Source organism: Narcine bancroftii, unplaced genomic scaffold, assembly GCF_036971445.1.
Source record: "Narcine bancroftii isolate sNarBan1 unplaced genomic scaffold, sNarBan1.hap1 Scaffold_598, whole genome shotgun sequence".
NCBI classification, from domain to species: domain Eukaryota; kingdom Metazoa; phylum Chordata; class Chondrichthyes; order Torpediniformes; family Narcinidae; genus Narcine; species Narcine bancroftii.
This window is the reverse complement of record NW_027212128.1, coordinates 35,261-47,291: the sequence shown is the minus strand read 5'-3', so window position 1 is coordinate 47,291 and position 12,031 is coordinate 35,261. Positions and strand designations below refer to the sequence as shown.

The window sequence follows — 12,031 nt, the reverse complement described above, 5'->3', positions numbered from 1 at the left end:
GAGTACTTAGATGTTAGGGATGAAGTCGCTCCAATGAATGTTGAGGATGGAGCGGAGACAACGCTGGTGGAAGCATTCTAAGAGCCGTAGGTGATGCCAGTAGAGGACCCATGATTCGGAGCCGAACAGGAGTGTGGGTATAACAACAGCTCTGTATACGCTTATCTTTGTGAGGTTTTTCAGTTGGTTGTTTTTCCAGACTCTTTTGTGTAGTCTTCCAAAGGCGCTATTTGCCTTGACGAGTCTGTTGTTACCGAATACATATATACATATATATGTGTGTGTGTGTGTATATATATTTATATATATATTATTCATTGTCACGAGCCCAGAGAACCCCAAAACCCAGCAGCAATAGATATTCACCAAGACAAATAGTTACTTAAACAAAAGTTGCTTTTATCTTTAAACATGAATAGAAACAAACTATATCTATTATTAAATTAACCCCCTTCTAATTCTAAGCACATGTGTATGTAATATGTGTGTGTAAATTCAGAACCGTTCTTTGATTCACAGTCCAATCTCATTTCTCATTCCTCCAAATTCACTGGTTACAGGCAATTCTTATACTGTGGACAAAATTTAACATATAAAGTTCATCAGGCTTTGGTGCTTGAAAGGTAAATGGTTACCGCTCAGGAAGGTTCTTGTAGGTTTTGTAGAGAGAGGTGTGGTTCCAGGACATTCTCAACTGAGGTACTTCTATCAGTCATTGCAGCATCTTGCTGATGAAACTTACCCCCTCAGGGTTCTCCAGATGATCACCTCTTTCTTTCAGGTCACCACAGAGTTCCTTTTTGTTTCTCTTATTCCAAGCGAAACATTAGACAGCCAGTCCTCTCCTCTTGCATGAACCACAAGACTGTGGCTAGGCCATCTCTCACACTCTCAAGCTTTTGTTTCAATTCCAAGCCTCCTGGATGACACTGATCTCTGCTTTTCTCTCTCTCTCTCATACACCACACACACACACTGGGACTGAGAAAGCCTGTTTGACCCCCTCTACTTGCAAAACCACATGACCTACTCCAGCAAACAATAGGAGTCAGCCTTCTTGTACATCTGTTGCTTTTAGGTAAACAGGAACCCATCAGTGACCTCTCTGAGGACTCTGGTTGGAAAGGCACTATGTCTCCACTGTTGCTTGAAAGAGAATAGTCCATTCATTCCACAACGGCTCAGTCCAATTAACACCTACTTTTGAACTCTCCATAGGCATTCTGTAAAGTAAATCACTGTGAACATGAAGTCTCCAATATTTCAAATAAGATCTGTTCGTATGTAACCTACTCTAACCTTTCCCAATTTATCTCCCTAAAATATATCTATATAATCTGTCACATTATTGAGTCAATAACAATTGGATAATAACCAGATGACACCTTTATTTTTTATTTGGGTTTAATTTTGGAGGGAGGAAGGATGGGGAGAAAATGTCACTATATTTATGTATATAAAAGTTTTGATTTATGGTGACTAAATATTTAAAAATTCAAATGTTAGATTTGCAATGTTGCAAAAAAAAGTTACATTTGCCTGTATAATATTGTACAACATTCGAATGTGGTACAGGAAAGAAAAATTGTTTTCTTCTTAAAAAGCTCAAAAATTTCTCTGTTGGAAGGAGGTGTTACAGGCTTATGTTATTTTTAATCTTTATATTATATATATATATATATATATATATTTTTAGTAAAGAAAGTTTGTGGGTTGGACATGTGAAGCAGTTGCTGAGGCCCTTTCAAGTAGAAGATGTAAGAAGCTTATTATTGTTCAGTTCTGGCCATAAAACCAGTGCTATTGTTCTCCACTGAAAGCCTGAAACAATGGACTGTTTGCTAAGAAGCTATCTGTTCAAACAAATAGGAGGCTATCTGCCATGAGTCAAGCATTTGGGAAACTGAAAGTAGAACAGTATTGCTCAAGCCAGTCATGGGATTCAGACTTAAAGAAAGCATTTAAATGTCACAGAATTAAAGAGGCTTCAGAGAAGATGGTCACTTTCAGCTGCCTCTCTTACTCAAGAGAGAACAGTGATACTGTGGCCATTATAATGGTCACTTTGACTAACTCATACCAAGGAAAAGAAAGCAAGATCATTCTTGCATTTGGATCAGAACTATTTTTAATGGTTATTTTATTTAAACCTTGCCTGGATTTGTGAAAACATTGCAGAAATCACAAGTTCCGTAACTTCAACGCAAGTGAGGGGAATTGTGAAAAATTATTTGTAAGAAGAAACATTTCTCTAAAAGAAACTTGACAAGAATTCATGAGTTTTGAGAAGTCTGATGACTCAGAGCCTCAAAATACTTGGTAATTACTTCTGAACATCATTTTAAGATTCTGAACTTTAACACAATTTTAAGACTGAATTTTGAGTTTGACTTTTCAGAATTGTGCTTGAGCTGTGGATCTCACACACACACACACACACACATATACAATTGCCTGTGTCTGTGTGTGTCAGATCCACAGCTCAGGACTGATTCTGAAAAGTCAAACTCAAAGTTCAATCTTAAAAATGTGTTAAGATTTAGAATCTTTAAATTACACACTTTTGCCCATAGTGGGGTTATGTTTTAGAGTTAAGAAAGATATTATTAATACGTATTAATAAAAAATTGTTTTTGAAGATACCATTGTCTTGCTGTTATTGCTGCTGGTCTACTATGTAACATTTGGCCAACTTTTACACCAAAAGTCCTAGAATCTCTTACAATGTCACAAAATAATGTTAATTTACACACAAACTTTAGAGGACCATGGAACCACCATCATCCCACCTTTCCTCACTCAGAACAGACGAAAGCCCTCTGCCCGGTGTGGCCCCGCTGGTGGGTCAACAGACGTGAGAACCTGGTGAAGCCCTTGCCACACTCACGGCAGGTGAAGGGCCTCTCCCCAGTGTGGACCCAATGGTGGGTCAGCAAGAGGGACGATGTGGTGAAGCCCTTACCACACTCAGGGCAGATGAAGGGCCTCTCCCCAGAGTGGACCCGCTGGTGTCTCAGTAGGCTAGAGGTGTGCTTGAAGCCCTTGTCACACTCGGGGCAGGTAAAGGGCCTCTCCCCAGTGTGGACCCGCTGGTGGGTTAGCAGGTGAAAGAACTGGGTGAAACCCTTCCCACACTCAGGGCAGGTAAAGGGTCTCTCCCCGGTGTGGGCCCGCTGGTGGATCAGCAGGCGGGAGAAATGGGTGAACCCCTTCCCGCACTCGGGGCAGGTGAAGGGTTTTTCCCCAGTGTGGACCCGCTGGTGGGTCAGCAGATGGGAGGACTGGGTGAAACCCTTTCCACACTCGGGGCAGGTGAAGGGTCTCTCCCCGGTGTGGACCCGCTGGTGGGTCTGCAGGCTGGAGGAGTGGGTGAAGCCCTTGCCACACTCGGGGCAGGTGAATGGCCTCTCCCTGGTGTGGATCTGCTGGTGTCTAAGCAGATTGGAGGACTGGGTGAAGCCCTTGCCACAGTTGGGACAGGTAAAGGGCTTCTCCCTGGAGTGGACCCACTGGTGGGTCAGCAGGTTGGATGACGTGGTGAAGCCCTTGCCGCATTTGGGGCAGGTGAAGGGCTTCTCCTGGGTGTGCACCAGCTGGTGTGTCAGTAGATGGGACGATCTGGTGAAACCTTTACCACACTCAGGGCAGATGAAGGGCCTCTCCCCAGTGTGGACACCCTGATGGTTCAGAAGGAGGGGGGAGGTGGTGAAGCCCTTGCCGCACTCTAGGCAAGTGAAGGGCCTCTCCCCGGTGTGGACCCGCTGGTGGGTTAACAGGTTGGAGGTCTGGGTGAAACCCTTGCCGCACTCGAGGCAGGTGAATGGCCTCTCCCCGGTGTGGACCCGCTGGTGGGTCAGTAGGTGGGATGACGTGGTAAACCCCTTGCCGCACTCAGGGCAGGTGAAGGGCCTCTCGCCGGTGTGGACCTGCTGATGTCTCTTTAATTCACTAGACCATTTAAAGTTCTTGCCGCAGTCGGAGCATTGAAGCGGGTTCATCTCGGTCATTGGCGAAAGGGCGTGACCTGGGGATAAATTAATGCAGTCCTGTCCCACGCCGCACGAGAGGATGTGACCAGCAGATAGATCAATGCAGTCCTGCCCCGAACCACACGAGGATGTGACCAGGGGATAGATGAATGAAGTTCTCCACCAGGGCGGATGAGAGGATGTGACCAGCAGATAGATCAATGCAGTCCTGCCCCGAACCACACGAGGATGTGACCAGGGGATAGATGAATGCAGTTCTCCACTAGGGCGGATGAGAGGATGTGACCAGCAGATAGATCAATGCAGTCCTGCCCCGAACCACACGAGGATGTGACCAGGGAATAGATGAATGCAGTTCTCCACCAGGGCGGATGAGAGGATGTGACCAGCAGATAGATCAATGCAGTCCTGCCCCGAACCACACGAGGATGTGACCAGGGGATAGATGAATGCAGTTCTCCACCAGGGCGGATGAGAGGATGTGACCAGCAGATAGATCAATGCAGTCCTGCCCCGAACCACACGAGGATGTGACCAGGGAATAGATGAATGCAGTTCTCCACCAGGGCGGATGAGAGGATGTGACCAGCAGATAGATCAATGCAGTCCTGCCCCGAACCACACGAGGATGTGACCAGGGGATAGATGAATGCAGTTCTCCACCAGGGCGGATGAGAGGATGTGACCAGGGGATAGATGAATGCAGTTCTCCACCAGGGCGGATGAGAGGATGTGACCAGGGGATAGATGAATGCAGTTCTCCACCAGGGCGGATGAGAGGATGTGACCGGGGATAGATGAATGCAGTTCTCCACCAGGGCGGAGGAGAGGATGTGACCAGGGGATAGATGAATGCAGTCCTGCCCGGGCCGCCCCGCGCGGGCTCAGCCCGATGGAGGCTCCCGTCGAGCTGGGCCGCAGGTTAAATCCAGCTCGAGGCTGGGCCTAGGCCCGGGCCCACGGGAGCCCTGGGTTCCGGGAGCCGGTGCTGCGCTCTGCTCCCAGCGCCCGGTGCTGAACCGCCTCCGATCCGGCTGCCCCCGACCCAGCGTTTGCCCAGGATGATGCGGAACCCCCTTCCTCAACCTGCTCTCGCCCTTTCGTCCATCACTCGGCTCCTCCTCGCGGGCTGCGGCCGCCCCGTCACGTGACGGCGTCCCCCGCCCAGGCGGCGGCGCGCTGACGTCACCGCGCCGCCAGCGGCCCTGAGCGCCGTTCCCTCGGCAACGGGCCGCTCCACGGAGGAGGCCGCGGCCTGGCCTGGGCCTGGGGTTGAGGTGAGACTTTCCCCGGGCGGGGGTGGGAGAGGGAGAGGGAGAGGGAGAGGGAGAGGGCCAGGCCGGTGGGACCAAGGTCCGGTCGGGGTCTCATCTTCCCATAGTCGGGCCGGGAGGTGAGGGTGAGGGGAGGCAGGTGGGGGTGAGGGGAGGGGAGTGGGTTGAGGGGAGTGGGTTGAGGGGAGGGGGGGTTGAGGGGAGGGGGTTTGAGAGGGGGGTTTGAGAGGGGGGGTTGAGGGGAGGGGGGCTGGGGGTGAGGGAGGGGAGGGGGAGAGGGAGAGGGCGAGGGAGAGGGCCAGGGCCAGGCCGGTGGGACCAAGGTCCGGTCGGGGTCTCATCCCCCCACAGTCGGGCCGGGGGTTGAGGGTGAGGGGAGGGGGTTGAGGGGGGGTGAGGGGGATGAGGGGAGGGGGGCTGGGGGTGAGTGAGGGGAGGGGGAGGGGTGTGTGGGAGTGGGGGGGGTGAGGGCCGGGGCCGCGCCTCCTGTCAGGGTCTCTGACAACGGCCTGGGCAGCGAGTGTGTCCGGCTGCACGGATGGGCGACGGCAGCAGTCGGCGAGGGGGGGAGGGATGGAGGGGAGGGGGTGGTGAGGAGAACTGGTTGGGGGGATGGAGGAGAGCAGGTGGGGAGGTGGACGGGGTGGGGAGGTGGACGGGGTGGGGAGGAAGGAGGTGCGAAGGGGGGTAGTGGACGTAGGGTCGGGCTATGGAGAAAGGGGAGTAGGTGGAGGAAGAGACCAGGGGAAGGGGTGGTGGAGGGGTTGGGGGGAGTAGGGGAGGGTGAGGGGAGGGGCAGGGCAAGTGTATGGGCGCGGACGGAGGATCCATGGCAGGGATGATGCTCACTCCCACCTACATGACAGCAGGTCCAACCCCAGATTCTCTTCCTGGGGGCCAGGCAGAGTGTGGACTGGGTGGTGTGGATCCTTGATGATCATTGCTGCTCTCTGACAGCATCGTTCCCTGTAGATGTTCTCAATCCCTTTCAATGATCCGGATGATCATGTGGGAAATGGGATCAACAAGTTTGCAGATGATGCAAAGATTGAAAGTGCAGTGGACGGTGAGGAAGGTTTTCAAAGCTGCAGTGGGATCTGGACCAGCTGGAAAAATGAGCTGCAGAATGGCAGATGGAATTTTAACACAGTTGTTGCACTTTGGGAGGTCGAACCTGTTAAGTATTTGATGTTTCAGAAAGCACTGCACACGGAGACGTTACGCTTCATTCGTTGTTTTATACAGAACTAAGATGGTTCCCCAGTTACGACGAGTGACGATGTCATCATGCTGTGCCTGCAGGTGTATATACAGAACACTCTCCCCCCAAACACAATAAATGCTTCGTGAAAATAACACACGGGCAGCACTTGTACTAAACTACAATAATTACGTGGTGCCCGAGACTAATGGTGAGGGTTATGACTACTATAAATATGAAATGTGAAGTCACTGAACATGGTTCTTCAATCCTTCAGCAGGATGTTTTCTCTTTGATCGTCTCAGAGGTAGAATCCGTCAGGGTACTAACTCCATTGGTGGTGAAGTTTGTCTTTGGTGAACCCTATTAGGATGTTGCTTAGGACTGCTTTGTTGAGTAGGGCACAGTGTAGGGCTGTTCTGTTGAGTCATGGGGCTGCTCTGTTGAGTCGTGGTACTGCTTGGTTGAGAGAAGCTCAGTCAAAGATACTTCGAGAACGTTGACAGTAGCATGGGGCTAGGGAATTTCGTCTGGGATCTCATCAGGACTGAGACGTAATAATGAATTAGATGATGGAGTTCATAAAGTATTAGTCTGGCATTTGAAAACAGAACAGGCTTCAAGAACTATTAATACTGTGAAAAAGAATTCAACGGTTACCTATAAACCTCAGGAAATTAATGATCAATTTTGTTCATTTTATTAGAAATTATATACTTCTGAGGAGGTTCGAGACAATGGTTCTATTGAATCTTTTTTTATCTCCTTTAGATTTGCCAGTGTTAGGAAAAGATGATGTGAAAGAATTAGAATCTTCATTTACAAATTTTGAGATTAAGTAAGATATACAGGAGATGCCAAATGGGAAGTCTCCACGAGACAATGGATTTACTGTTGAGTTTTGATCAGACAAGTTTTATTAATAACATAACATAACAATTACAGCACGGAAACAGGCCATTAGGCCCTTCTAGTCCGCACCGAACCAAACACCCCTCTCTAGTCCCACCTCCCTGCACAATGCCCATAACCCTCCATCTTCTTCTCATCCATATACCTGTCCAACCTTTTCTTAAATAATACAATTGACTCCGCCGCCACTATTTCTCCTGGAAGCTCATTCCACACGGCTACCACTCTCTGAGTCAAGAAGTTCCCCCTCATGTTACCTCTAAACCTCTGCCCCTTAATTCTTAACTCATGTCCTCTTGTTTTAATCTTTCCTCCTCTTAACGGAAATAGTCTATCCACATCCACCCTGTCTATCCCTTTCATAATCTTAAATATTTTTATCAAATCCCCTCTCAACCTTCTACGCTCCAAAGAATAAAGACCTAATCTGTCCAATCTCTCCCTATACTCTAGATGCTTAAACCCAGGTAACATTCTGGTAAACCAGAAATAGGTATGTTCTGATAATATTCTTAGAATGATTACATTGATGAATGCATCGAGTCAGCAACCCAACCTACCAACAGTGGTTGCGCTTGACGTGGAAAAAGCATTTGACCAAGTTGAATGGAATTTTTTATTTAAAGTGTTAGAAAAATTTAAGTTTGGGCCGTTTTTTTACTGGTTGGGTTAAAGTATTATAGAAACATCCAGTTGCTAGGGTGGTGACGAATGGCCAAATTTCTTCGTCATTCAAGTTAACACAACACGTCAAGGCTGTCCATTGTTGTCAGCCTTATTTGAATTGGTCATAGAACCATTAGCTCAAGCAATCAGACAAAATGATAATATTAAAGGGATAAGAATTGAAGATGATTAATTTGTTTTCTGAGGATGTATTGATATATCTAACACATCCAGAACAATCTTTGAAACATTTGCAAAAATGTCTGGAGCAATATGGTGCATTGTCTGGGTATAAAGTAAATTGGGACAAAAGTGAAATATTGCCAATTTCAATTGGGGATTATAGTGAGTGTAAACATGAAAGACCTCATCCGGTACTGCACAGATGGCAGTTTATTCAATCTGAGGAGCCTGCAAGCTCACACGAAGACACAAGAGCAACTTGTCCGTGAACTACTCTTTGCAGACGATGCCGGTTTAGTTGCCCATTCAGAGCCAGTTCTCCAGCGCATGACGTCTTGTTTTGCAGAAACTGCCAAAATGTTTGGCCTGGAAGTCAGCCTGAAGAAAACTGAGGTCCTCCATCAGCCAGCTCCCCACCATGACTACCAGCCCCCCCCCCCACCCCCCCACATCTCCATCGTGCACACAGAATTCAAAACGGTCAACCAGTTTACCTACCTTGGCTGCACCATTTCATCTGATGCAAGGATCGACAAAGAGATAGACAACAGACTCGCCAAGGCAAATAGCGCCTTTGGAAGACTACACAAAAGAGTCAGGAAAAACAACCACAGGAAGAAACACACAAAGATCAGCGTGTATGTCATACCCATGCTCCTGTTTGGCTCTGAATCATGGGTCCTCTACCGGCATCACCTACGGCTCCTAGAACGCTTCCATCAGCGCTGTCTCCACTCCATCCTCAACATTCATTGGAGTGACTTCATCACCAACATCAAAGTACTCGAGCTGGCAGAGTCCGCAAGCATCGAATCCATGCTGCTGAAGACCCAACTGCGCTGCGTAGGTCACGTCTCCAGAATGGAGGACCATCTCCTTCCCAAGATCATGTTATATGGCGAGTTCTCCACTGGCCACCGAGACAGAGGTGCACCAAAGAAGAGGTACAAGATCTCAATTCATTGTGCAAACGATTCATATTTACTTCTACATCATCTTTCCAGGTAAAGAAATCTCTTGGTGCCTGCCACATTGACCAACGCTAGTGGGCTGATCTCGTCTCCAACCGTGCATCTTGGCGCCTCACAGTTCGGCGGGCAGCAACCTCCTTTGAAGAAGACTGCAGAGCCCACCTCACTGACAAAAGACGAGGAAAAACCCAACACCCAACCCCAACCCACCAATTTTTCCTTGCAACCGCTGCAACCGTGCCTGCCTGTCCCGCATCGGACGTGCCAGTCACCAACAAGCCTGCAGCAGACGTGGACATTACTCCTAAATATTTAATTTGATCAGACCATCGTAATTTTGTCATCTGTTTTCTTTGTTCTTTCTTTGGCTTGGTTTCGCGGACAAAGATTGATGGAGGGGAAGATCTTTCCATTTAATCATGGTTGATGCAAAATATCAATTGTTATAGAAATTAAATTATGTACCATTATTGGGAAATATTAAGATGGACTTGATTAAATGGAAAGATCTGTTGACATGAATAGGCCAGGTAAATTGTATTAAAATGAATATTTTCCCCCGTATTCAATATCTTTTTCAATCGATTCCATGTTTACTTCCAAAAGTATTTTTTCAAGATCTGAATACGGCAATACGGAAGTTTTTATGGAAGGGGAAGCTAGCGAGAGTAGCATTACAGAAATTGACGTTGAAATATGCTTTAGGAGGACTTCAATTACCTCATTTTCAAAATTATTATGAAGCCACACAATTACAATTTATTAACAGAATGTCGGATATTACGCAATCTCTTAGTTTGGTTAAAGTTGAATGAGCTTGTATTTCTGAGTCTCAGGTTCACCAGTTTATATTGAAGTGGGATTCTGGTTTATTACAGGATATAATATACCTGTTTTAAAACATTTATTAGGGATTTGGACTAAAAGGAATTTTTAATAGTACGAAGGTAAGATATCAACTCAAACTCCATTATATCAAAATAGGGTTATTGCTTTTTCGATGAATAATAGGTGCTTAAAGGCATTGGAATCTGAATGTATAAAGGTGATGGAGGATTGTTTTGTAAAAGGATAGTTTTTTTTTAATCAACAGAAAAATTTGGAATATCAGCTAATTCCTTATTTGTGTATTATCAAGTTTGAGCTTTGGTAAGGGATAATTATGGAAGAGAAATGAAATTACCTGAAGTAACGAAATTCGAGTTTCTGATTTCACATACGTTAAAAAAGGGTTTTATTTCTGATATGTACGCTGTGCTTTGTGGCAACACAGTATGGATAAACCAAATTTAAATAAATCTCAAAATAAATGGGAAGGTGATTTATCTTATGATATACCTCAAGAGGTTTGGGAAGTTATGTGCCAAGATGGGGTGACTAAATGACTTAATGTAAGATATAGTTTGGTTAGTTATAATTTTTTGCATCAGTTGTATTTGACCCCTGAGAAACAAAAAATATGGATTTAGTCATTTGGATTTATGTTTTAGATGTGGACTACAGACTTTGTGATAAAGTCCAACCATTTTGGGATAAAATTAGAGTTTAAAAAAAAATTATTTAAGATTAAATTGCCAGAAATTTTATTGCTGGGTTATATTGTTTCACTGACTGGTTTGGGGTTGGACAAGTTTCAGATAGCTTTTGTTCATCTAGCATGAGCAGTAGCATGGAAGTGTATTGCGATTACCTGGAAAGATGATGTAAAAGTAAATATGAATCATTCGCACAATGAATTGAGATCTTGTATTTATATGGAAAAGGTCATTTACAATTTACATGATAATTATTCTTTTTTTGTTCAAATTTGGTCATCTTATTTGGAATGTATGGGTTTAGAAATATCTTAAGATATAGTTTATTTTTTGTATCTTGTTGATATGTTTTTTTTGCTCCCCTTGCGGGGCATGCTGAGGGAGGTGTGGGTTTATATTGTTTTAGTTTATTTTGTTATTATTTTTATGTACTGTTTTTATGTAATTTGAAAATCTTAAATAATTTTTTTTTAAAAAAGGATCGTGAGCCGTGGGTGTAGACATAGGATTGTCCACCGCTCTCAATTGGTCGATGTGTCATTTCCATATTTTAGTTCCCACCAATGTGGAATAATAAGGAGAACTTCTCTCATCTACAGCCCTCTAGTATCCCAGTAGCCTTGTTCCAGTACTGGTTCTCCCACTTCTACGCATCTGATAGATTTACCGGGAGATGAAGATTGTTCTATTCGAAGGCCGATGTTCGCATGTACTGTGGAAAGTCTTGTTCTCAAGTTGCATCCAAACATTAATTCAGCTGGTGTTCATTTGGTCGTAGAGTGAGCCCAACAGGAAATTGCAATTTTGTGACTCCATGATGTGTTTAGGGATTTCTTCATTTTCATGGCCTTTTTGAAGGTCTGTACAAAACGTTTTACTTCTCCATTTGTGTTTGGGTAGTAGGGTGCTGACAAGACATGTTGAATACTGCTTAGCCTCCGATACGAACTGTGGACCGTTATCGGAAACCAGTTCAATCGGTACTCCATGTAATGCAAATATATTTCAGTTTTTCAATTGTCTGGTCTGTTGTTGTTTTTCTCATAGGTGTTACCACTGGCCATTTGGAATGTGCATTGACACCAATGAGGAAGTTTTCCCCCATAAATGGACCAGGGGTTCGCTTCAGCTTGAGGGGCTTTGGGTTGCACATCCTGACAAATGCCACATCTTCTTACTGCCTGTTCAATATCAATGCCTATGGAGGGGGGGGGGGGGGTGTCACCTGACATGTATACATGCCAACACCTTCATTTGAACCATCCCAGGGTGGTTGTTGTGGAGCTCTGATAATATGGCT

The 12,031-nt window shown here is 45.8% G+C and overlaps 1 protein-coding gene and 1 long non-coding RNA gene across 2 annotated transcripts; one reads left to right on the top strand and one right to left on the bottom strand.

Annotated features, from left to right (window-relative positions):
- Positions 1 to 378: 378 nt before the first annotated feature.
- On the bottom strand, positions 379 to 4,103 carry LOC138751015 (zinc finger protein 229-like). The gene has a single exon (XM_069913116.1). It carries the CDS (start codon positions 4,005 to 4,007, stop codon positions 2,796 to 2,798), a length of 1,212 nt encoding a protein of 403 aa, XP_069769217.1. The 5' UTR covers positions 4,008 to 4,103; the 3' UTR covers positions 379 to 2,795.
- A 1,045-nt stretch (positions 4,104 to 5,148) lies between these two features.
- LOC138751016 (uncharacterized) lies at positions 5,149 to 11,748 on the top strand. Its single transcript, XR_011349664.1, has 2 exons — positions 5,149 to 5,266; positions 11,211 to 11,748. It is a non-coding gene; the product is annotated as an uncharacterized lncRNA (long non-coding RNA).
- Positions 11,749 to 12,031: the final 283 nt, after the last annotated feature.

What these genes read in the sequence shown, in the direction of transcription:
- LOC138751015 (XM_069913116.1), bottom strand. Translation starts at nt 4,007, where the DNA reads ATGACCGAGATGAACCCGCTTCAATGCTCCGACTGCGGCAAGAACTTT.